The 27,480-nt window shown below is 37.8% G+C and overlaps 1 protein-coding gene and 1 non-coding gene across 2 annotated transcripts; both read left to right on the top strand.

Moving 5' to 3' along the window:
- The first annotated feature begins 667 nt into the window (after nt 1-667).
- Nucleotides 668-20,504, top strand: LOC145997009 (hydroxyacyl-coenzyme A dehydrogenase, mitochondrial-like). The gene is made up of 7 exons (XM_083133623.1): nt 668-794; nt 5,131-5,247; nt 6,356-6,514; nt 9,434-9,571; nt 11,874-12,036; nt 17,146-17,262; nt 20,175-20,504. Exons 1-7 carry the CDS (start codon nt 675-677, stop codon nt 20,303-20,305), a joined length of 945 nt encoding a protein of 314 aa, XP_082989749.1. The 5' UTR covers nt 668-674; the 3' UTR covers nt 20,306-20,504.
- A 6,514-nt stretch (nt 20,505-27,018) lies between these two features.
- TRNAG-GCC (transfer RNA glycine (anticodon GCC)) lies at nt 27,019-27,089 on the top strand. Its single transcript has one exon. It is a non-coding gene; the product is annotated as a tRNA-Gly (tRNA).
- The last annotated feature ends 391 nt before the right edge of the window (nt 27,090-27,480 follow it).

Here is a 27,480-nt window from a genome sequence, read left to right as displayed (position 1 = left end):
GTTTCCCGTGCAGGAAAATTGTAAAGATACCAGATATAGTTAGCGATAACAGTGCGTTAAGGGTCTCCCTTATCGCACAGCGTTAGGACATTACGTTCTGACGTCAGATGAGCAATGCCTAGGAATGTTAGGTTAGGTTTGGTTCTTCTAGGATACATAAACTGTAAATGTATTATTTATGCTAATGGAACTAAACCTAGCTAGCCTAACGTAACAACTTAGGCATTTAACCTAACAATTGAAGTGTTCCCGTGACGTCAGAACGCAAGGTTGTTTTAGTGTTGTCCAATAAGGAATACCTGTGCCTCAAAGAGCCGGGGATACTTTCGGGAAGACAAGAATGTTCAAGATATCCCGACATTGTGAAAACTCGAAATTTCCGCTCTACTTCCTCCCTCACGTGATTGCATTTCTGTAATACGAAGTGCTCATTCCCACTTTTCGGGATCGGGATGGGGCTAATTTTTATTTCCGATCACGGTACAACTTTCGGGATTTCGAACATATGCAAATATGAAGGAAGATCAACTCGAAATAGTAAAACAGAGGTAGAAGTAAAAGCATAGAATAGGTAAAAGTAAAATCTAATTTTGAGCAAAAAAAACAGTACCATCGTTTTGTCTATAGTATAGAATAAAAACTACATGGTATTGGTAATACTGTTGATGTCTAACATGGCGTTTTACTCGTGTTTTGTGGCAAAGAGATGCCTTTCAACTTCAAGAACGATGTCGGTCCCTATAAAAAATATAACAGTTATTGGCGGTGGACTTATGGGTTCGGGAATTGCTCAGGTAAAAATATAACGAACTGTTACCAGATTGACTATGCAGAAAAAATGGTTGAAAATCCCCACCCATAATTTGCAAGATCATTATAGTAAATTTAACGCCGAAGGGTCCACGATTTTATTATTATTATTATTATAGTTATGCTGGATACCGTGTTTTGTAATTGATCCCGAACTGTTTTAGAGGATTTATCTTTTCTGTCTGTTATCAGGGTCATTATGTACGTGAAATGTACCATCATCCTTCGCGTTTCCTGCATCTTGCTGTGTCGGCATAGAAGTCAAGCCTCACCATTTTCTTCTGGTCTTCCCCCATTCCGCTCTTTCCATGGTGTTCCAATCGTGTCCTCTTCTCCTAACACTCCACTATAGGCTGACAAGTTAAGTCCCGATATGCGCAGATCGCTGCGGAGCACTTCCTATTATGTCATCCTCCCCACCACTCTTCTACATACTGGTCTGGCTTTGAGACTACGAGTGGTGCCAACTCAGCAAAATTAAGCTAAGACAAATATGACATACTATTTTTACTGTGTAGATTGTGGGTGCCGGCTCATATCAGTTTATCGGTGGTTCATTAGATTTAATCCGATCTTTGAAAATGCGAGTGGTGCGCGGATTGTAAACTAGTATTACGCACGCGCATTAACATTTATAACGAAGATAAACTACTGGGTGAATGACTTCATTTTCTGAATGCGACATCGAGCAGTGGCCTGTTTTTTTTTTAAAAAAAAAGCTGAGTGGGTTTCACGCTTGCCTGTGTTCTTTTTTAAAGCACTGAAATGTTCCTGCTCTTTACTCTTGGTTGCATATTTTTGAAATGCAAAAATCAAATCATGCCGAGTCCAACGAAATCCACAATCTTCTCTAGAAAGCCTCTTAGAGGACAGGCCAGAGAAATTGTTTACAATGTTGCAACATATTTGCGAAATCAGAAGGAGTTACATAAACTTAAGTATAATGTTGTCGAGTCCACAAGCGCCGCCACGGGAGTATATAAATGGATGGTTTCTCAAGTTTTAAAAGAATTGGATTGGATTGATTTGTTGTTTTAAGGGGAAGACTCTAGTTTACGTCCTTTTCCTAAGAAATACGTGTCATATATCGTTGGAAAGCTTATAAGGAAAATACAACAACGTAATTCCCAAAGCGAGGAAAAATTTCCTGGAGGAGTAAATCGAGAAAAACCAATGAATGATTGTTGAAAATAAGTTGAACTGTTATTCTCACTTTTTTCAATTAAAGATGAAGTTAAAAGGGAGAGGAGTAAATCTGCATTCAGTATAAAACATTGATTGTGACCACCTGTATGTGAACCTCATGCGATGCTGCTGCTCCTTTCTCCCTTAGAGCCTTCTGAATATTTGTTCTGTCCATGCTATCATTCGCCTTTTCTACATCCAGCAATGACATAATCAGATCATTTCCGTACTCCTGTATTTGCCTTATGGTGAATATCAGATCTGCTGTTGATCTGCCTCTTATAAATCCATACTGTTCCTCTCTCATATTCAGCTCCATCACTTCCCTTATTCTTTTCTCTAATATTTTCTCACACACCGTTGCTGCATGGCACATTAGTGGTATTCCTCTGTAGTTTTTACATTCCTTTCTGTCCCCCTACTTGAATATGAGAACTATTTGTCCCTTCGTCCAATCTCGTGGCACTTCTCTCGGTAAGACTGCAGAATATGGGCTGCTTAGGAGGAACGCGGTTCATAATTTTTTGGTAACGTTTTCTAGTTAGTAATCGGGAAAAGTAAGTTTTAAGGTGCGGACATTTTTTTTTCTTTAAGAAAACCAGAAAAACGTGTCCAGGTTGGGCGGTATTGAAATCGTAGCAACGAAGGAAAAGGCATATTCCTTCACAAATCTAGTGAAAGCAAAAAATGCCTATGTTGTTAGGTAGCTAGGTTTAGTTCACTTAGCCTAAATAATAATTAGTCATTGTATTTATGCTAATGAGACCTAACCTAACAGGCCTACCTAACCTTGTAGGCATTCCTCGAAGAAATAATGAAAGAAACTATGCGTAAACAATGTGGACACAAACGAATGGAGAAATGCATTGCTTTTAGTAGCAGGAAAAACATTTTTCATTGTATTTATGCTATTGGAACCCAACCTAACAGGCCTAACCTAACCTTGTAAGCATTCCTCGTCTGAAATAATGAAAGAAACTGTGCGTCTGTGGGTGGAATCCGGAGCGACAAATCACCTCGAATGCCGCGAAATTAAGGGTCTCATTTATCGCACAACACTTGAGCGCGTAAACAATATGGACGCGAACAAATGAAGAAATGCATTGCTTTTAGTAGCAGGAAAAAACATTTTTTACGTGCAATAATATAATAGTAATCGTAAAAGGAACACCGGAAAATTGATGTAGAAGGTACGTACTTTCAGGGGATATAAATTTTGTTCGTCTATTTAGAAGAAAAAAGCAGCCCATGTTCTGCAGTGAGACCCTTCTCTCTCTTGCCACACTGTACAGCCACTGCACACCAATCGCTCCTGCTCTAGTATCATTTCCACTGGCACTTCATCTATTCCAGGTGCTCTGCTTCTCTTCATTCTCTTCAATTCTCTTCAGTGCTTCCTTCACTTTATGTTCATTTCCTTTTTTCATGTTCAGCAATTTTTCAAAATGATTTCTCTACACTCTCCTTATTTCTTCATCTTCTACAATGTTTCCTCTTTCACCCCTTAGCTTGCGTCTGTCTTATGTACCATTAGTGGAAATTAAAAAATAGCACAATGGACAACAAATGGAATTGTAAAAAAAAGAAGATAATTGTCATACTTCATGCCACGTTTGTTTCACATCATCGCATTAATATATTGACAAGTTGTCAATATATTAATGTGAGGGTGTGAAGCAAACATTGCATGGTGTGCGACACAGAATCACTAATTCTTTATGATGAAAAATTTAGGGTGGATAGGCAAATCCTGGATGCCAGTGTTATAACAACTGTCAGCGTTAGACAGAAAACTAGTCTGAGTACATACGTTTAACTGATAGTAAACTTTCTTAATAGACTAGTTATATGTAGTATTTTTATTATATTTATTTGTATTTTGTTTACATATATATATCCACAAACCTGTTCCAAACTGTTGCCACAGTATTATTGTCTAAAAAAATTTGGTACATGTCAGAGGTCATAGACACATTGATTAAAACTAAGAACCCATTGATTAAAACTAAGAACCCAAGTCCAAATCAGGAAAAACAGCCACAGGCCATTACCCAGTATCACCAAATTTCACTGTCGATACAACATGGGCAAATGTTCTCCCGGCATGTGCCAAGTTCACACGTGTCCATCCGACTGCCAAATCATAGATCATATACCATGACTCATCAGTCCATAAGACCTCCTTCTACTGCTCCATAGACCAGTGATGGTGCTGTTTGCACCACTTTAAAGGACATAGGTCATTGGTGCATGTGATAAATGGATTTCTAGCTGCAGAACGACCATGCAAGCCCAGTTTTGTCACACCCAGCAGATGGCCTCTGTACCTCTGAGCTGCGATGGAAATCCTCTGCAATCGTTGATAAGACTGACGATTGGTTCACACAACATGCTTCGGAATTTGCTTGTCCTGGTCATTTACTGTCTTGTCCCTACTAGAGTGGTGATTGGGTTGAGTGCTTCCATGAAGTTTCCACGTGACAATGACATCACTAACAGTGAACTGAGCCACATGTAATTGCTGAGAAATCTTGAGCTGACCACTCCTGCCACTGTTGCCAAGAACGGAAATGTCTACATGCCAGAAAATATGTCAAAATCAATAAAAAATTAAGACTAGAATTTCTACTCACAGAATTCAACTCTTGATCGACCCGAAACACTCAATTGTTCCACAACCCTACCACTAGGCTTTCTCTTATACAGCGTTCTCTTTCTACAGGCTGCCCCAGTTCTACAATAAATTGCCTGCAAATATTGAAGTTTTCTTCCTGGAAAGTACTGTACTTTCCATTCGTCACTTACAATTCATCTGTAGATCTTTTTATTGTTTATATATTTTTTTATATCTTGTCGTATTTATGTTTAACTTTCTTGTTTGTTTTTTTTGTTTTTTTATACTTAAAACCATCTTGACTTATTCTTGTTTATCTATTACAGTTTCAGTGTAAAATGGCTATTACAAATGCTGTATCTGAAACTTGGAATAAATAAATAAATATGTATAATTTTATATTTATTTGTAATTTTGTAAAATATTGATAATGTAATTGGTTTCTTTCTCAATAGAAATGTTATATCTTGGCCCAAGTTCCACGTTAGGTGATTATTAATAGTTTGTGAAATGTCTTTCAGGTGGCAGCACAGTCTGGACAGCAGGTTCAGTTGGTGGATGTTGACAAAACAGTATTAGAGAAAGCCATACAAAGGATTGAGGGTAGTCTGGCAAAAGTTGCTAAGAAGAAATTCCAGGTATTTTAATGTGTGTGTGTGAGCTTTAGAAAAAATGATTTGAAGTGTGTCCACTAATATAGCTTTTTCCAGGGAGGCCAACAGTGAATGTGGTTGTTATTCTTGCAGTGATATGTTTTGTTAACCAAATTTGAAACAAGTGTTCATAAGTAAATAGGCCTATACAGGCTGCACAGGCTGATCCGATAACAGATCCAAATATATTTACTGTTTAAAGTTTCAATAACAAACCCATTCCTTCCTTGGATGATTAAGAGATTCCTTATTAACATTATATGAGGCCGCGGTGGCTCAGTCGGTAACGCGTCTGACTACCATGCTAAAGGTCCCGGGTTCGATCCCCGGCCGGTTCAAATCCGGGAACTTTTCTAACGGTGGAAGCGGCTCCGGCGCCTACCCAGCGTCGAATAACATGGGTACCTGGGGGAAACCCTGGGGGGTAAAGGCGGTCAGGGGCGTGATGCTGATCACATCACCCCCACTCACGACCTGATCAAGAAAGTGTGGGGCGTTACCCCCACACCCCCTATACGCCTTCATGGCGTGGTGCTATGCACAGGGGAACACTTTACCTTTTTTACCTTATTAACATTATTCGTAGAAAATAAGTCATCTTGGCATTATGTTTTAAATGTTTTATTTGTTTAAAATGATTTTTTTGGTTCTTGATTAAAACATGTTTAAACCAAAAAAAACTTTCTTTTGTTTCTTTTTTAAAAAAACACAATTTGCCAACACTGCTAAAGATCCCCTTAAGAGAGGTTATAAGTGCAAGGCTATAAAGGGATCTACAGAGGACAAACACAATACATTAAAAAGGTAATAATGACACACAAAAGAAACTCACTCCCAGAACGTGGAAGAGACTCTTCTCCAAAAGTTCAAAACATTTTCTAAATCTCTGTCTAGGGAAATTAAAATTGAGAAGAATGTGCCAATCACTTAAAATGGCATTACATACATGGTACATGGGAGGATCAAGCCCATGCAGCAAATGAGTGTGTGTGAGACATATCTGTCATTTTAATTAACTTTGTTTTCTTGTCTTGATAGAGTTAGTGCTAGAAGTTGAAACTCAGCACTTAAATTTTTTATTATTCTTTTCAAGGACAATCCGAGTGGTGCCCAGACCTTCGTTTCTGAGACTCTGTCGAAAATTGCAACGTCCACGTCATTGGAGTCATGCGTGCAAGACACCGATTTGGTTGTGGAAGCCATCGTGGAGAACATGGGTGCAAAGCATAAAGTATTCTCGTCAATTGATGCGGTAAGTTTTTAACGTTGAAACGTGTCTGACCTTTCCCACCAAAAAAAAATACATAATTGTAATTTTAATTAGAGCTGAGCCAATACCGATGCCTATGTATCATAAAGTATCGGTTGGAATTCGTCTACCAATACCAACAGATACTTCCCCGGTATTTTGGTCTTTCATGGGGTCCAAAAAAATGCTGCACAACACTTTCGCGGTGTCTGAAAAATGTGCAAGATTCAAACTTTATTTTTATTTTGCACAGGAAACTGTATTTTGTGATTACATAACATCTATTTTAATATTTTGATGTAATTGTTGAATATTCTGAAGCAAATTTCTTGATAAATTGATGTGTATAGTTGGAGAAGAATATTTACCCACCAATGTTGATCATTATTTTGAACAAATTTTAATTATTGCAATTTTCAAGTATCGGTATCGGTGGAAATCAGTAAGAGTATCGGTATTGATATTTCAAAGTGGTATCGTCCCAGCCCTAATTTTAATAGTATGTTATGCCAAAACATTATTTATGTAAATAAATTGTTCATGTAATACGTTAGTAATTATACTACAGTACTATAACTACACAAGTGTGGAATGTAACAATGTCCGCTTTTCAGAAAAGAGTTTAGAATGACATAAAAACTCAATTTGTACAACAAAGTGTTTTATGTATTTAAATGCTTTGAATTTATTCTAACCTTAGCGAATAACAATTATCATACTCATTTCTAACATGCGTTCAGTTTTGCAAAATATCGATTATTATTTTCTTCATTTTGTACACACTGTGATTTCAGCTTTCTTATTCAAATTTTATTGTTTGCATATCTCCTATACACTTCAGAAGATAGAAATGTTTTTAACAATGAACTTGAATTAGGTTCTCTTCAAGCACGAAAAATATGTAAATACTTCTGGCTACTCACAAATAATCACAACTTCTGTGTGGAAAATAGATGATTTATTTGGTTTTTTTGGGTGTGTTGACTGTTGAACTCAATCTCTCCACTAATGTCCTGTCCACTGGTGTTTCTTTATGAGTCTGTCTTCATCATTCAACCTCATCATCATTAATAGCCTGAGGCAGAAAAGGAACATACAATTCAAAAGGAAACAATTTACCATGCATGTATAATGTGCACCATGGTTTTTGATGGGGATAAGCGACAAAAGAATATATCTGTATATAATGTGGAGTACAATTCAGGTTCACGAAATGACTTTCTTAGTTGAAGGTCGTAAAGGTGTTGCTATGTGACCAAGAGGAGAATATTGTCTTGTGTATAGAATGAATCCCCAATGCATACCACTTCTTCCCCTCTCCCTCCACTGTGTTTAGCATCCCAATGCTTTCACTTCTGCAACCACCTTGTGTATTCTGTAGTGGAAATGTGATCAAAATTATACTATGGATTTGCAGCACTCGGGAAGTTATTTTCTCTTATTTCTCACCTGACAAATATTCTAATTCTGCCAATAAGGTGCCGTTTTTCTCAGTATCGCATAAAGGTTCCATTACCAAATGAAAAATCATGGGAAATTGCTATTTCACTTTTAAGTGTTCCCTTAAAAAATATTATTACTAACAAAATCCAACCTGGTAATTTGTATTCGCACCTGTTGATATATGTTTTATATGCAGTAACATAGTGAAAACATGCATGGTTTCAAGGTGGGTGTCCGATTTATTCCATGCATAATACTCACCACAGTTTTTGGGAGCAAACCTTTTGTAAAATAGTGTGCATTATACATAAGTAAATATGTCAATTGCATAACATAAAACTTGGACAAAACATAGTTTTAAAAAAATAAATTTACAATAAAACTTTTGATAATATATTTAAATAACGTATAATGGTAGATATTTAGTCACTTTGATGCAATTACACATAAAAATTATTATTACTGTATGTATGAGAGTGTATAAAATCTAAATCAATATCTATGAAAATAGGCGACCGGGCAGAATTGTGTTGGTACCACATGGAAAAAGCAATCGAGAACAGGACAAGAGTCGCTGGTTCTCACGCACTGTGTGGCAACTTCAACCGGGCTGTGTTGCCTAGTTCGTACGTCAGACCGACCTCCATCCAGAACACTTTTGTGTCATCCCTGGCCTTTCGAGCAAATACTGTCAGTTTGTATCATATGAATTACAAAGACAAACTCCACAACAAGATCTTTCATTCTCTTAAACCTCTGTGGTTGTGCACCGACGTGGCAACAGCGCGAACTTCCTCCACCTGCTTAATTTCGTGGCCATACTTTCATTCTGTTAACATGTGCATAACAAGCTGTTTCTTAAAATTTAACATTTCTTGGACCATATTGTAAGGTAATTTTTCACATCACAAAATGTGAGTTGCTTTGAACTTGCCTGTACGTGCAACAAAATTTGTAACATGTTTTTTTTTTTCAATACTGTGTGATGATACAAGCTTTACAAAGAAAGAAATATTTCTATTATGAAAACACAATAAAAATATCAAATAAAAGGTCACTACTTACGATATTGTTTCTTTGAAACTGGTACGTTTTGTATGTACAACCGCCTCCTTCTTCAGGCAATTCTAGACATGTGTCACTACCAAGCCACGTCAAGTTTATCTTTGAAGGAAAAGATTTTTGCAGGTTGGAATGGAAGTAGAGAATTTGATAAAAGTTGTTCCCATATAAAAAATATATCCTTACCCCTTGTCATTATTCACTAAAATTTACAAAAACAGGTTACAACCGATTAAAACTATAAAATCAAAATCCCCTTGCCAAATGTGCTGTCATCAGCTGATGCTCCCATGTGGAATCACGGAATTTCATATTTTATTGTGTTTTCATAATAGAAATATTTCTTAATATTTGTCCACTGTGAGTAATTCGCACAAAACATATTATGAATGAAGAATGTTATTTAATATTTTTCAGATTGCTCCTCCACATACAATTTTTGCATCCAACACCTCCTCGTTGTCCATCCAAGAAATCGCTAGCATTTCTTCGAGGAAAGATAGATTTGGAGGACTTCACTTTTTCAATCCAGTGCCTGTCATGAAATTACTTGAGGTTAGTACTGAATTCAGATTACATTGCTTCTTTGAATAAATGTACAATCTTGTTCTTAATGTTGATGTCCTATGTTGCTTGTTTCCAACTCTGTCCCTTTCTCTGTGAAAAAGTCAGTAAATTAAGTTGCTGTTTTTTTGTGCTCACCATGATTAGTGAGTTATATAAATTCCACTTTTTCATGAACCGACTTCTTGATGTGGCAACATAGATTTTAAAATTTTGTATTGTGCAATTGGCTCCATTGAACCAACTCCTCATAGTTAATTTGCTTCAAATATATTTTTGTCTGTGTTTAATGAACATGATTATCTTGAACATCAAGTGTATCTTGACACTTCACATCATTATTTTTGGGCTGAGCGATATTGATGGCAGATATTAGTGGTATCAGTGTCAAAATATATTAGTTGGAATTATTTATTTGTATTGGCAGTTACTTTTTTTTACATTTGGTCTTTCATGGGGTTCACAAATATGCCACGCGGCAAGGTTCGTAGACTGCTAATTTCCCCCACTCTTAAAGGTCTGGTCATAACTAGCCTTTTTTCCAGCCCCCATGTTTACAACCCGGCAGGGTTTCTGTGACATCATCAGGATGAAACTTCTCCGAGAGTGTTCTATTTCCAACATTGTAAAACATACAACGCTCTTGTTTTTAAAAGAATAAACACATATTGAAGAGCATCGCAATACAACTTAACTTACACAAAATACGTGAATGTGCTGGTGGGGTGTAAGGGGTGCTCCTTCCACGTAGTGCACCCAATAGTCAACCTCCCTTCCACATAGTACACCCTGGACTGCAGACTAACAAGGCTCTGGCGACTGGCCGCATAGCCAGTACAATTTTGTTTGTGTTGTCCTGTGTGTTGTCGTTATTTGTGCTGAGTGCTCCTTTACAGCCTCAGCTTTTAACGAAAGTCCGAATATTTTATGATTTAGTTATGCAACGTTAGAGTTGTTATGTGTAACGATAAGGGGCTGGACCCTGTATAATGTGACGGGTGCAAAATAGCCTTAGTGCTGACGCATTCAAAATTTTAAATTCAAATTCAAATTCAAATGAATGTGATGGTGCATAGAAAAAATTATAAGTAAGCAAAAAACAAATTTACCCACGGTTAGTGCTGGAAAGAATTGGAAAAAGAGCAGCTCTGGATTCATTGTTTTCGCTTCATGGTATTCTCCTTTAATTTTTTCTGGATCCTGCTGTTCAAATATCAAATTCAAAAAAAAGAACGTTCTTGCTTGACAAAACACGAAATACTTGTTTTGTTTATACGATTTTTTCATTTTGTATTGAAGAAACGATTGATAATACTGATCAAGATGGTGTATCTGGGATTATCATTCTATGAATGGCACCTTTCTTCAGACTCTTCTTTGGTATAATTCCTACTAATTCGTATTTTAATCACATTCGTAACATTCTGGTATAAAAAGAAAAATGGCAACCTAAAATTTGTCTTTGCAGTAGTATTTGCTTTTTCGGAACTTCTCATCGGATTAAAATATACGGTAAACAATATCTGAATTTTTCATTTTCTTGAGATACTCATGTGCTTGCAGCACAGTGAGACATTATTTATTGTCACTCTGACACTACAATATGAATCTCATAAAAAAATAACTGGAAATACACTAATACAAGAGCAAGGAAAGAACAGGGAAACACGTTTCCTTTGTTAAAACTAGCAGATACCAAACTTTCCCCAGCGATCTTTCATCCCTATGATGTCACAGTTTTACAACCACCTTGGCTTGCTTAAAAGGGACGTTATGAACAGAACTTCCAAAGCAGGCGGCAAACAAGTCAACGGACCTTGGCCACGCGGTACTTTCGTGGAATCTAATGTAGAAATTGTGCAAAATTCGAGAATTACTTTCTATTTTGCACCAGTTTTGTGAAGAACTGGATATTGTGATTACAGAATATGTGTTGAAATATTATGGTATAATTTTTGATTATTCAGGGTGTCTACCAGGCAAGAAAGTAGGGATTGAATAAATGAAGTTTAAGAAGAACAATTAATTATTACATTTTTCAAACATTTGTATCGGTCGGAAACTCTAAATGTTTTGGTTCAAAGTGATATTGACTCTGCTGTAGTGGTTACAGTGGTCGGGATGTGTATTCCAAAATACCTGGAGAAGTTGGGGAAATTGTTTTGCTGTGGAGAATGAGAACCGTGGAGTAGCATGCTAGGATATGATTAAACCTCAGTGCAACTATTTCTAGGTGATATCACACTGTGGTTGAGATTTCGTTGAGTGTGTGATCCTGAATCTGTTTTTTCAGGTAATTCGGATTCCAGAAACCTCGGAGGAAACATACCAGAGGATGATGGAGTGGGGGAAATCCCTGGGAAAGACAACAATCACATGCAAGGACACGCCAGGCTTTGTTGTAAACAGGCTGCTTGTCCCGTACATGGCAGAAGCTGTGAGATTGGTCGAAAGAGGTATTTCTTGTTCTTTTATCTATCTTGTTTGTTGATATTGTTTGATGTCAGTTTTCTTTATTCATCATCATCCTTCATCATTTCCAGTACCTGCTGAGAAGTAAGTTCTCAGTCTTTGGTTTTTCCATCACTGCTCTCTTTTCACTGTGTTCCAATTCTATCCTCATTGTTACACAGTCTATGAGCAGGAAGTTTTCACTTGTAAAAGCAAACCACTTCGGTATGCATAACCTATTTTGTCCTGCTGCTTCAGTAACCCCACTGTGTTGTTGAATCTCCTCGTTTCTTGAGCAGTTTTGCATTACTGTGGAACCAAGCTTGGGAGTTCCTTGGTGATACCACACTTGTATAATACAGGGTGATTCCCTCGCTAGAGGCCCCAAACTTCTGTCTATAAAACTGCCAATTAATTAAAGTTTGTATTGAAAATTTGTATCCACATACCTTGAACAATGTAAAACAGGATCTGCTCATATCCGATGCTGAAAATGGTCCCCTTTCACTCTTGTACACATCTCTCCAAATTCTGGAATACCGTATTTACGAGTGCGTGTATAATGCGCATCCTTGTTTTTGATGGGTAAAAGTTACAAAAAATTATATCTCTTATATAATGTGCAGTACAATCCAGTTTCAAGAAATGGCTTCTTTAGTTGGTCGTAAAGCTGTTGCTATGCTGATCAAGAGTGAATACCTGTTGGTATGTGGACCAAGAGGAGAATATCCTCTTGTGTAAACAATAAGTCTCCAACCCATGGTGCCTCCCCCTTCTCCCTCCACTGTGTTTAGCATCCCAAAGCTTTCACTCTTTAACCACCGTATTTTGTAATAGTAGAAAGGAGATCAAAATTTCATTATGGATTTGCAGTGTTCAGAAAGTTATTTTATATTATATCTCGCCCAACTGCTTATATGCATCCCATGTGATGGAAGGTGCATGCTCGAATTCCACCAGAGGTGCACTGCTTGTCTTTGTGTCGCAGAACATTACATTACAAAGTAAAAAATCACGTGAAATATCCTTTTATATGAGGCACATTCAGAACCTTCAAACTAGCAGTTAGCAGCACAAGATTTCTTCCATTAAGGAATTTACACACTCCATATATATATATACAGAGGTTGTTCAGCGTATATTTGACCAAACGCGATTCCTCCCCCCTGCACTCAGAATGAACTCACCCAACCTTGGTCAGGCATGTTTGTCAGTGTAGTGTGTGAGCTGTAAAAGAGTGGTTGTGTTTTCTCACTGGGCCAAAAATCCCGCCCAAACTGAGCCGCTTTTTGGGAGGAGTGCGTTGTATAACTTTCCAAGTGTTTGAGTTTTCTCGCTTGGCCGAAAATGCTGCCAAAACAGTTGCTTTTGGGAAGGTTATGTTGTAGCCTTTTATGACGCAAAGTTCAGTGTGTCAATGATCAGGAAGTAGTGTAAGAGCAAGAATTGTGACGTTAGTTTGACTTTATTCAAGAATGTGATCGGCAAGTATAAGGATTGCATGACCCTAGCGTTCGGTTCTCCAACAAAGGGGACGAGAACACGTCCGTGCACACAAGCCACCACCAGTATGCAGGTGCAAGGTGCAGTTAACAGTTTCCAAAGACATATTTAGATGATTTTCCATCTGTCTTTGGGTCGGTGGATTCTCTTGCATGCCCATTCTGCAAAGTTTCGCCTGCATACTGGTGGTGGCTTGTGTGCACGGCCGTGTTCTCGTCCCCTTTGTTGGAGAACCGAACGCTTGGGCCATGCAATCCTTATACTTGCCGATCACATTCTTGAATAAAGTCAAACTAACGTCACAATTCTTGCTCTTACACTACTTCCTGATTATTGACACACTGAACTTTGCGTCATAAAAGGCTACAACATAACCTTCCCAAAAGCAACTGTTTTGGTAGCATTTTCGGCCAAGCGAGAAAACTCAAACACTTGGAAAGTTATACAACGCACTCCTCCCAAAAAGCGGCTCAGTTTGGGCGGGATTTTTGGCCCAGTGAGAAAACACAACCACTCTTTTACAGCTCACACACTACACTGACAAACATGCCTGACCAAGGTTGGGTGAGTTCATTCTGAGTGCAGGGGGGAGGAATCGCGTTTGGTCAAATATACGCTGAACAACCTCTGTATATTATTATTTGACCAGTAATGTATTTTAATTATTGTTTTCTTTTTTCCTTATGTTTTCTTTCATCCAAAGCACCATAGAAATCACAACATTCCTTCATTTTGTGATGAGCTTATTTCAACCGCATTTCACATTAGTGTCATTATCTTGAATGGAATACTGTTGCCATATTCAGAAACTGCAGGATTTAAGCTTTACAACAATATATAACATGATAGGGTTCTGTATACCTGAAAAATCAATGCAAGTGTGCCAAAATCATGGAATGGCCCTGTACGGTTTCATGTTGGCTGTCTGAATTAATCCGTGCATAATATACACCACAGTTTTTGGGAACAAAAATTTTGGTAAAATGTGCACATTATACATGAGTAAATACGGTACTTTTCTTAAAGTGGCTTTGGTAATGGCTTCAATCTCTTGATGTATAGATTCTTTCAGGGCTGCGATTGTCTGATAGTTTTGATTTTTTTGCAGATTTTTGACACATGGAATATGGGAAAGTCTTTGCAATGATTTTGATGGTGATGCCAGTAATCGCTCCTTTACATCCTGTTTTATCTCTAACTTTCTTAACAATTTCTGGATACAACACTTTAAAGGTACAAGTCTCACACTAAATTCAGTCTGAAATGCCCTTTGACATGCTTTAAATGAACCAGTTGGCCAGTATTTATGAACGAGGAACACACGCCCTTCGATTGTGTACATTGTAATCCCTATACATTCAAGCCAACACTACCGAGATGCATTGTCGTGGAACAAAACAAGTGAAGGTCATTGGAAGCATCCAAACCTATTGCGAGGGGTTAGATCCTGTTTTTCATTGTTCAAGGAATGTGCATACAAAATTTCAAGACAAACATTAAGTAAATGGCAGTTTTATCGACAAAAATTTGGGGCCTCTAGCAAGGGAATCACCCGATACAAGCAAATCTATGAAAAGTGGGAATATTGGAGAAAATTTTCTTAATTAACCAGATCTTTTTTTTTAGTTTAGCACCTTTAAGAAATATCAGATTGTATACTTTTGTTTCTAGCATGTCTATTTTGTATTGAACTTATAGAGCCAGCCTAACCTCCGTGGCAGGTTGGTTAACACATTTTACATGGTTTTGCACTACGATGCAAGGGGTCCGGGATTTCGAATCCCTGCCTGTGCCTGGGTGTTCTTTGTGAGTGTCCTTCATCAATTTCATCATATTATCACCCATCCTCATCTTCACAATTAACCAAAAGTGGCAGAAAAGCAAAGTAAAATATAGGAAATCAATCAATTGAATTTGTAGATCATTCAAAACACTTATGACAAAACAAGTGAAACACCCATGACGCGGGATTTTTTTTAATAAATTTAAGAATATTTTCAAAAATAAAAATGCATAACGTTTATTCAGGGACTAGAGTATTTTTTTATTTCAAGCTTTCTATCTGCAAAGACAGTTCACAATTTACAAGGTCACACTTGTGACTACATATTTCCTTCAATTTCTCTAACAAGGTTTTATTTTAGTTCATGTGAGTTTTTCTGCAGAAAGTTATTGATGTACTACTTCTGCTTCTGTTACAATTTGATTACCGGTGGAGGGATTCGGATCCCACTTTAAACTGTAGGTCCAGTCCCGATTAGCCTTACTGTGCAAAAAAGTGGACTTAAAACACAAAATCAATCAATCAATCAATCAATGCTTCTGTTACAATTGCAAAATATTGAGGAAAAACGTAACACCCATAACAAATGAATTCTTATCCCTTCCAAAGCGCAGTCCTCCACAATAATATAGTGGTATTGCTGTTGCCTTATAATCAAGGGATCTCTCTGGTGTGATCCTTTGTTCAGACCACACTTTAGTCTGTAGGTACAGTAGTGATTAGACTATCTGAGCATAAAGTATACATTGCAATAAATCCGATGAAAGCAAACAGTAGGTTTACTTCAACTCATTATTGAAACGCACATAATCTCCCAACTTATATTCTTAGTTGCATAGTACGGGGCCTATCCAGAAATTAACTCATGTTTTGGAATAAAAAGAAGACAAGTGAAAGTAGACATTTTTTATTATATACATTTTGAAGCAACATTTTTACACTACTTTTCGACATAGTTGCAGTACAAATTTAGGCACTTATCAGAGCGATGAACAAGCTTACAGAGTCCATTGTCATAGAAAGTTGGCGCCTGTGACTTCAAACATTTCTGCACACCAGCCTGATGGTCTGCGTCATCATCAAAGTGCTGCGTTGCTAGTCAGATCTTCATGTGGGGAAACAAGTGGTAGTCACTTGGTGCAAGATCCGGGCTATATGGCGGATGGTTGAAAACCTCCCAATGAAAGGCCTGTAAAAGTTCCATCATCCAGTTGGCCGAGTGTGTCATGAAACATCAGGACTTTTGCACTCAGTTTTCCTCGGCGTTTGTTTTGAATTGCTCTTCGCAACTTCTGTAATGTTTCACAATATTTGTCAGCGGTAATTGTTGCACCATGTTCCAAAAAGTCGACTAGTAGTACATCATCTCTAACCCAAAACACAGTAGCCATAAGTTTTCTTGCAGACATGGTTTGCAAGCATTTTCTTGGTTTTTTTTGGTGAACTGGTGTGTCCCCACTCCATGGACATTTGTGCGGCCATCTTTAAACATGAGGCACCAACGCCTCATCACATCACATCTTTACCGTAAACTTCACACAGTTGTCGATGAATGTCAATCAGTTTAGTGTATTTCGCCAACAAAAATCATATGACCGACCTCACTTCACAACTGGCGGGATTTTCAATCGGAGCACTCATGTTAACAATGTATTATAAACAGAGCAGAAGTGACACGAACTTCACACGTCCACAGCTGGATACACACTTAATGGGCGGAAGTCCCTGAACAAAATGGCGGCACCCCGCCGAAACGTGAGTGACTTTCTGGATAGCCCTCGTATTATTTTTTTATTTTGTTAATTTAGCACCATTTTTGTTTTGACAGGAGATGCAACTGCTAAAGATGTAGACATTGCAATGAAGCTTGGTGCTGGCTATCCCATGGGACCATTTGAATTGTCCGACTATGTAGGGTTGGATACAACTAAGTTCATTCTTGATGGTAAGTATGCAACGAAGAATATATTTCAGTGCTTTTTAGTCTGTTTTTATCTTTCCACAATTTCAATTATGAACAAGTAAGCCAACCTCATTCGCTACTTGTGTATGTCCTCACATCTGGATTAACTTCCAGCCTGAAACAAGCGTAAAAATTCTTACATCCTCAGTTCAATTAAGCAGGAAGAGTCCTTAAAAATGCAGTCTTAAAAATGGCAACTCAGAAATACAAGTTTAGATGCTAATAAGTTTGTTAAAAACCATAAAAAAAACACAAACAGCACGATAAAAACACTTTAGGAAGAACTTCAACAGTGTCCCTTCCGTCGCCTCTCTACCGGCCCTGATGATGATTCCAAGATGGAATTAAAAGCTTGGAAGAACTCTTAAAGTGTTTTTTAACATGCTGTTTTGTGTTTTTTTTATTGTTTTTAACAAATATGTTGCCGGCACATGATGTAAGATGTTTTCTACTTCCATATGCTAATAAGTGTTGAGATAAAGAAACAAAGAATAGCCTAGTCCTGTTGAAAAATGAAGCATATGTAGTCTTTAACAATGAATGTGAGTGTATAGGAACTTTTATTTCAAGTTAATATACCACTGTGGTATATACAACTTACCCATATATCTTCTAATGAATTCCTTGTCCGTATAATTTTGAAAAGTTTTTTACCAATATGCACTAGTTAAATAAACTGCACATACTTCATAATATTCAAAGTTCGAAAACTGTGGGTTTCACATTAAGCTTTTCATACTTATGTGCAATGTAAAATACTTATTGCGAGATTTACTTTGAATACCATGAAGCAACATTTACAATATGTAATTTAAAAGCAATCAGTAGATCTACATATTTGTGGTGAATACAAGATCAAGATTTCAGTACAAAAACTTGGCATATCTTGGGATCAAAAGCAATATATAAAATGACATTTGTTAAAATGGTGATTAAAAACTATACTTATTACACAAAATTAACATTCCACTTCTAATTTGCACATTTATATAGTTATCAGAGTATTAAGTTTATTCATGGGTAGAGGTCTATTTTTGCTTCTCAAATATTTACAGGAGAATCATTTTCCATGATTTGCATAACTCTAAGGATAATTCAAAACTCTGAAGAATAAATAAACACTAAATTTCGTGATTAAGAGTTTTTTTGCATCATTTCGTGACAAAACATGATAGCACAATGCACCTCAAAGCTTTCAAAAACATGAAAAATTAACACTACAGTGTGTTATTTCACATTTTGTGTTTTCGTCAAAAACAAAATGTACACGTCCATGGCAATCAACATATATCATTGAGAGGAAATAGATGTAAGGCAGCGTGGATGCTTATATTTCATTCATTCTGTTGTTTGCCCCATATCTGAGATGGTCTCAGAGTAGGGAAGGGAGGGATCAAGCTGGGTAAGTTACCAACTGTCATGATCAGGACACAGGAGTCAATGCTCTTTTTTCAGATCCTTGAAGATTATGCAAAACGTAATATACATTTCCCTTTACTTAGAACAAGAAACCATTGTTTTTATGTTGCACTTTTTCTTGGGGGTTTCTTGTCATTTTTCAGTATTTTGACAGGTTATGCCATTTTATCATTTTTAAATTATTTTTTTTACTGCATTTGCATCAAGCATTGGTATCCCTATGATTGATTGATTTTACTTCACGTTGCTGCCATTTTGGCTACTTGAGAAGATGAAGATTAATGGTGATAAGATGAATTGGATGAAGGGACAATTGCAAACACATCTGGATGACATAACACAATTCTGGTAACAGTATGGTATAGTGAAAACACATTTCACTCGTTTATTTCCTAATTATTTACATTTGTACTTACCTGTTATGCATAGTGGATCATTTTTGAACGTGGGATTTGCTTTTTGCACTGAAAAAGCGTAATTTTTCACATTACAAGTATTTATTGTTCGTTGCTAATTCGCTTTCGTTACACACAATATGGCAGGCAAATCTTGACTCACGTCTATCATGAGCTGATATGCAGTGTTTCCAAACTTATTAACCGAAAAATGCCACACAAACTATTCACAGAAGGTTTTTAAGCGAAAATTGATCCACAAACCATTCACGGAAGGTTAGGTTAGGTTAGGTTCAGTTCAGTTAGGTTAGGCAAACAGAAAATTAAATTGGAAAAAAAAAATTCACAATGCAACCTTCACACGTCATCTTGTAAAACTACCGCATGGTTGCTACACTAACAGGGGGTTACATAATCGAACGCACGGAACATTTGATTCATGTAGTCGACGGTAATGGTGGCAAGAGCTATCGTGCATCGGAGATACATTTATATCGAAAAATACATGATTTACCAGCCGAATAAGTTGAACGAAGGGAGAAAACACTTCCACGAGCTTCCAAAAGTCTACAGAAACTCAGTTCCGTAAGTAGTTTGAAGAAATGTGTTTTCACTATACCATACTGTTACCCACAATTCCTACAAAGGCTTATACTGCCTGCAGATCCAGATGCCAGAGCCTCGTTAGTCTTCAAGTGTGGAAGTGAGGTTGACATTTGGGTGTCGTTGGAAAGGGTTACCCCTTTCACCCCTGATATCAGTATGAATCAGTAAGCTTATTGGCATGGTGTGTATGTTGGTATGGGCACAGCCCTAAAAACTGAAGTTAGCTACAATAAAAGAGAAAGAAGGATTAAATAAATGACTAAACTAAATATTCAAGATGGATGCGGTAAAAACGGTTTAAGAATTACTTACGTGAAGGCAGTGAGCCTTCAAAATTAATCGGAAAGAACCATTAAATTGTGCAACGTGGAAATAACTAAATTTCACGTAAGTAAACTAAATATATTTTCTACATAATTGTTGTCTAATTATTCCTTTAGGGCATTGGAGTTAATTTCTTTTTCCACATTCCAGGCTGGCACAAGAGATTTCCACATAATCCACTTTTCAGTCCAATACCACTTCTCGACAAGCTGGTGAGCGAAGGGAAGTTTGGCGTAAAAAGCGGTGAAGGATTCTACAAATACGATAAGGGGAAGAAGTAAACAACTCATATTTGTATCAAGACATACATGCCATACAATGCAATTATGAGTATAATGAGACTGAGAATTATATGAAATGTTAATGAAATCCGGTATTGGTCGGTCTTATATACACTGTTTGTATGAATTTTTGTAATGTTCAAATAGGTGCCTTTCTTATACATGTTGCTTCTATATTAAACTAAATATGAAAACTACTTTTCATTCAGTTATTTCCAGTGCCCAACTTAAAACACTTTCCATTACTATTAGTATTCATATAATTATTAAACAGATGTTTATCAAATAATAATGAATAGAGCTGAGCCAATACCACCATTTTGCACAGCATGCTACGATGCCAGGAATCCCAGGTTTGAATCCTGCCTTGGCCATGAATGTTCTTTGTGAGTGTCCCTTCATCAATTTCATCATATCATCTCTAATCCTCATCTTTACGATTAGCCAAAAGTGGCAGAAAAGCAAATGATACTTGTATAATTCCAGTTCAAAATAACAAAGGCTACTTATCTGAGTCATACTAACTCATCACATCACGTTCCTTTAATGACATTAAATAACTTCCAAATTATTCTCATGTTGCATTATATCACTTTAAAGTGTCATGTGATATTAGTAAAACAATTATATAAACTTCTTTCTAGACCCAGAGAATGTGAAAAAGAATTGTTTGAAATGTTGCAAGACTGAGCTGATACCGATGTATCAGTATCTGCCAATACCAGCCAGTATTGGTTGATTTTTTGTCACCGATATTCAGAAGCGAGGCATCTGGTCATCGTTAGATGCAGTGATGACAAAGCAAAATAATAAAAATATTTAAAAAAGAGAAGACTTAAAAAAATAAGTCAGAATATTTGCATTTTTGTGCAAAATTAGTCTAGTGGCACCATAAAACAGCTAGAAATACGAAAGAAATTCACAGAGTTTAGTGCCCAGTACTACTCCCTGTGCCCAACCATCCTGGTGTGTTTCCTGTTGAGTGCAATGGTGTCAGCTGAGCCAGCTCAATGCAGAATTATACGAATCTCTACTGTTTGGTAGCATTCAGCTGATCTCAGCAGACTCCCCTACGGCTAGTTCTGTTGACTGCAACTTTCCTCAGAGGTATTTTATTCAGCCCCCATGTTTCCAACCACGGCAGGGTTTCTCTGACATCATCAAGATTAAACTTCTTCAAAGTGTCTGCTATTTCCAGCATTCTAAAGCATGCAAGTTCTTGTTTTTAAGAGGAAATACACACATTGAATCATATGAAATCTGCTTTCCATTATCAAAACCAGTGCATGAGCTTGACTTAACATGACTTTGAGATCTTGAAGTATAGAGTAATCCCCACGCAAAAGTCTCAATGATGTTTTTGTTTCTCTTTCTTGCAACATTTGGCACTTTCCTTTAAACGTGACAATTGAAATGTTTACATTTCAAACAGTGAGAAAGAAAAGGAAATGAGAATTGTTGCTTTTTTGTATTGCTCAATTTAGGTAGTGTGGTCTCCAAAGTACAGGGTAATTTAAAATGAATAGTTCAACTTTACGCAGTTATTATGACAACTATTTATGATAGAATATCAGACAAGGCATCAATATAAAGAAGAACTCTGGAAGTTTTACTCACATTATAAAGGTTCAACATGGGAAGCACATGTAATGCAGAAGAGGTCCAAATGATAATGAAGTACAGCGCATTGGTTTTGCCTGAGCTCTGGCATGCGCAAAGTGGAAAATGTTTGTCGTCTGCAGAAGACGTCACGTGATTCATAGGAGCAGTGTTGCAATTCACGCAAGTTACAATTCCACTAGACATGAAACTGGCAAAGGCTATATGCTATGCTGTCGTCTCATTAAAATAAAATATTTACGAATCTAAAGTAGGGCACTGTCCTTTATGATCGTCAAATTCGTGAATTGTTCTACGAATAGCACACTTGTCAAATTGGTCCACATCACGTTCTTTCTTCTGCGTGGTTTATACTAATCCCTTCCCAGTTACCGTGTTGCGATCATTTTCGTTTAAGATACATTTTAAAGTACTTACTGGCACCTCAGTAGCCACGAAAACATGCCTTTGCACTTGTTTAACATTCAGCACAAGTCCATTGTCATCTTCTTTCTTCATAAAATTATGCACGTTGAGATAATTTCTCTCCTCTGACCGTAAATCACTTTGCTTTCTCCAATATTCTTTCTAGTTTTCATCTCAGCTTCCGTTGAATTAAAACATCCTAAGCAACACAGGTCAACAATCACCTTACTCGTGGTAAAACGATCTGCCCCCTCCCCCCTGGAGAGGAGAGGGAGGATGCCTCTTTCACCAAGGAGCTTAGTAAATGGGGCTTTCACAGACAGTCATTCTTTTTCTTGAACTATCACCTTCTCAAACTGTCGCTTTAAAAAAAAAAAAACTAGATGCAGACACCAGTAATTACCGCATACCCCTTGAAGTCAGATTTAGGTAATTGTTAAGGCGGTTAGCAACACTCCGATCTCAGTGGAACTTGTGCTGACGGCAGGCTTCTACGCAGCTGAAGGCCAGAACTCAAGCTAAACCGAATGGACTGTACTTGCTATGCACGAGACAGCAAGTCGTCAACGGTTTCGAAGTCACTAACAATTCGCAGTTGTGACTTTGGCAAATCTTTCAGAAGGGTGAAACATATGCATACTACTGAAAAGCATGCGGAAATGTCTTTGCACCATTGTGATTGAGTCAGTTCTCGAAAGCTCCAACACACAATACGCCTTCTACTGGTCGTTAGCCATTTTGTAACACTGGCGATCCTGGTGGAGCATCGGCTAAGCAGAATAAAACTTCCATAGTTTTTCTTTATATTGATGCCTTGTCTGATTTTCTATCATAAATAGTAACGTCATAATAACGGTGTAAACTTGCACCATTCATTTTGAAATACCCTGTATTTTCATCCAGGTTTATCATTTTTAGTGTTATTGACAGTATTATTAAAGTTATTTACATGATACAAATTAACTCACAAAAGCAATATTATATTGTGAATAGTGGTTCTTGTATGGAAGTTCGAAAGTTTTGCAATTTAGTTTTAAAAGAGATGCTGTGAAGAACAAGTTTGTGCCATTCAGATGAAATGTCCTACAGCCTATTGTACAAACCCACATGCAAACACTCCATATGCCCAGGGGTAGCCTTTCTAGGGGTTGGGTGGTCAGCTGGTCAGTCAATTGAGGTGTCTATTCCTGCAAATGGTAGCAAATATTATAATTGTGGGTAATAAGGGGTGGGTTGGTGTCTTGTAGCCAGGCACGTACCCAGGGGTTAGTCTCGGTGGGCTAAAGCCCCCTCTGAAATCCTACAAATATCTAATTTAAATAGTGTATACTTAATTTTACTTCCTTAGCAGGATTAAACATCTTGTATAATAAGATGTAATATAAGGAGAAATTCATCTTCACGGTTCTACCCCCCCCCCCCCCCCCACAGACACACTCCTTCGCTCTTAGATGGTGGCTGCTGATAAGGGATGAACCCCTTTGAAATAATATTCTGGTTACTGGCCTACTTCTAGCTTCCGTTATCCCTCTGAAACTGAAACACAGTGTTTGCCACTGCATAACGGATGCACTGACACACATGCATACCCAGATAGCACATTAAGCTTGTCTCCGCAACTTTGAATCAAGCAAAGTAGTTAACATGCATCGCACTTGGCAGCAAATATGTCAAGTGTACTAGGCATAGAGGGTTACGTAGCAATCAATCAGGTGTGCATTTTCAAAAAAGTTGTAGATTCAAACAGTGGTAAGTATTTTCTACTTCTATCCTCACTCATTCTTTACTGTGTGGTCATGCTACGTTTAATATATTAAAAGTTTCTGAAATATTTGATGAAGTTAGTGAAAAATAATTATTTTATTTTTGTACTCCTAAAGAAGTTGACAAAATGTGTTATTTATAAGTAGCATATCAGATGCGTTGGAGCAGTTGTTTATCCACACACACACACACCAAAAATATTCAACACCACTAGTGCACAGTGAATTTTTTTCAAGGGGCTGGAATTCTAAAGGTGGATATTACATAGCTGCGTTCTGGGAGGGTTCCTGGCATTATTTTGCAATTACCTTTTCAACTATCATTTCCAAAGTTGTTCAAATTCAAAAATGCTAATCAGGGTCATTTTAAGGGTTTTTTCATTTACCACTTTGACCACTTTGGGTTACAGAAATTATTATATTTCCCCGAAGATGGCATGGGGGTGATTCTTTGAAAGAGGAACCGTATTATATATTATCACCCCGAGCTTAAGGGTTCTGTAATGTCTCGTGAAAAAATAATTGAATCAGTCATATGACTGGACCATGTTTTTTGGTTTACTAAGGTTGAATTTTCTATCTTTATCTTAAGTTGTGTAACAATTTTTTGTTGAAGACTCAAATAGTGAGTTTTATAAACCCACTCACAAACACTATTTATATGCATATTTACATAATTTAATTTACTACATTTAACCAATCAATGTGCTATCGTTAAGTTTTTTCGAAAATCGATAAATTCTAAATTATGGCCAGTTTAACAAGATATTTAATTCAAATAGATATCAATTATTGCGTATTCATCCAAACCATTTTCGGGGGATTATGATGAACGATTTTAGGGGTGCTCTTGAGTGATGGGCACCCCTGTTTAGGGAGGGACAGATCAAGTATAGTGTTCAGCAGAGCTAAGAAAAGAAGTTACTTTCGATAGACACACTGTCGTAATTAAATACTTTGTGGCGATTACGATATGGTTTCAGGGCGTGAATGATATGATTTGGGGGTATGCATGACATGATGTTGGGTTGGGTGGGATTCGCCTGACCTTGGGTGGGATGGGCACCCTGCCCCCTTACGTACGCCAGTGCTAAATAATAATAATCCTTTGCGCAACAGCCCTGAAGGGCCTAGGCGTACCTACCGACTGCCGGTCTCCCTCCCACGCTTTCCAGTGCTAAATACCGTCCTAAAATTTTCATAAATATCCAATTTATGGGTCATTCTTGTTTGAAATATATAAGTTTACCTTTACACCTCCGTATGTACTCCCCCAGTAGCGTGCCCAAGGGTGATTGGTGGGGTTATAATCCCTCTTTGGCCCAGTATTTCTAAAAAAAAAAAAAGATAATCAAATGCAGGAAAAATTGCAATGTCAGATTCGTGTTCAGGAGGCCTCATGTAGAAAGTATGGCTCAGTCGGTAAATCAAATTATATAAAATGATTGAATGTATCTGTAGAAGTTTATTACTATAGCTCTTTTCAGTTGTTACGGCGTGCGCTCTAGAAGCTGGCAGGGGAAGTGGAGAGCGGGGAAACGACCTATCCAGTGCAACGAGAGAGGACGGTTAGGGAGAGAGACTGCAGCGTTGCCAGAGTAGCAGGAAAGGCGAGTTGAAATCGAAAGAACCATGAAATACAGACGTCCCATTGTTTGCGTATGGCCTGAGAATGCGTATTATCCCCATCTTGTGGTCAGTAGAATACCGATAAGTGTATGATATCAAGTGTATACGTTGTAGGAATTCTTTCGAACTGTACCGAATGTTAGCTAGCATTGTCCATTACAATCACTGCGTCTTTGATGTTCCTTTCGTCAAGCGTATCTAAAAACTGCAAAAACCACTGAAAACTAATTTACATTCCTGTAGAAAACCAGTGTGACGAACCAACGTTGACAAACAATAATGCGCCCACCTTTACCCACGGGCACTTTTAAACCCCCTGTACCCTCTTTATTTTGCCAGATTTTCGTTGGAACGTAATTCTGATGTATGTGCGTTTCATCTAAATGAAATACGTATAGGGCAAAGGTTCCTTATTTTTTAGATGATGCGCAAAAACGTTACTCTGGCTGTAACTATATTGGCTCTCTCCATCAGAAATCGTCTACCGCCATTGCTCTTTTTGTACTTGAACCCCATATACTTCAGTATCCTCCACAACGACAAAACTCCACACTGAAAGCTTATTTGTGTATGCAAATCAACGAAAACTTGTTCAGTGTTGGATATTCACCCTTTACATAATACCCGAGGATAATTCTTCTTATTATATCTTTATCGCAACCGTCGATTGCCTTTGTGATACTGTTCCCTTTGATTCGTTTGCGCGGTGATTCAAATGACGTTGAACCCGATGCCTCAAGAATGTCTTTGCCTTCCCTAACAATACGCTGCACAGTTCGCGTACTCACTCCACAAGTTTCCTGCCTTGGCTACAAACTACCTCTTTCCTGTTCGCCATCGTACGATAGTTACTGCGTTAATAAGCACAAAGCTCCCAATGGAACAACGAGAGTACAAATAAACGTCACATCACATGCCACCTACACGTTTATCGAAGAAACAATGCAGTTAGGCAGTACACGACGCGACAACAATTACTCCCACGTATGTTATTCCTACATTCCGCTCATAACAAACAGGAATCAACACTGGGGCAAAATACCATCAGCAACGCGGTGAATTGGCAACACAGCAACGTGCAGAACGAAGTTAGCGCTGCAGCTTCGTCCCGCAACTGCGTAACTCTCGGCTCCACCGCTAGGTGGTCTGTTCTCTGGTTGGTCGGCGGCATGTTCCCCGCTCCCCACTTCCCCTGCCAGCTTCTAGAGCGCACGACGTAAGAACTGAAAAGAGCTATAGTAATCATATAAAGCAGCTCCGGAATTACCTCACTCGTCAGAACCTTACAAAATTCGAGCATCGGTGGTTCAGTGGTAGAATGCTCGCCTGCCACGCGGGCGGCCCGGGTTCGATTCCCGGCCGATGCATCTTTTTTTTTTTTTTTTTTTTACTATGTGTACACGAGCTCTGAAACGAAAGCTTTGTAGGTCCATTGCATGATCCTGCACAAGGAAAGCGGTGTAATAGCTCTGACACACTCATTGTAACCAGTGGCGCAGGAACGGGGGTTACAGGGGTAAATTGTACCCCCGCAAATTTTTGAAGGGGGGTACTGTACCCCCTAAATCCGTAAATCGAGTTGTACCCCCCTTTGGTAATTTGACAGCAGACGGAAGGTGCTACTGTTAAAACTACCTATTATCAATTCGCCCAATAAAAAATGTATTATTGTTTATAAATTTTAAGCATTATAGTCCTTACCACAGAAATTCAAAACATTTAATTGTAAACTTATTATACTACATTGTGCTTGCTACT

Source organism: Lepisma saccharinum, chromosome 13 (genome assembly GCF_977018435.1).
Source record: "Lepisma saccharinum chromosome 13, izLepSacc3.1, whole genome shotgun sequence".
Taxonomy (NCBI): domain Eukaryota; kingdom Metazoa; phylum Arthropoda; class Insecta; order Zygentoma; family Lepismatidae; genus Lepisma; species Lepisma saccharinum.
This window is presented reverse-complemented; position numbering and strand designations above follow the sequence as displayed.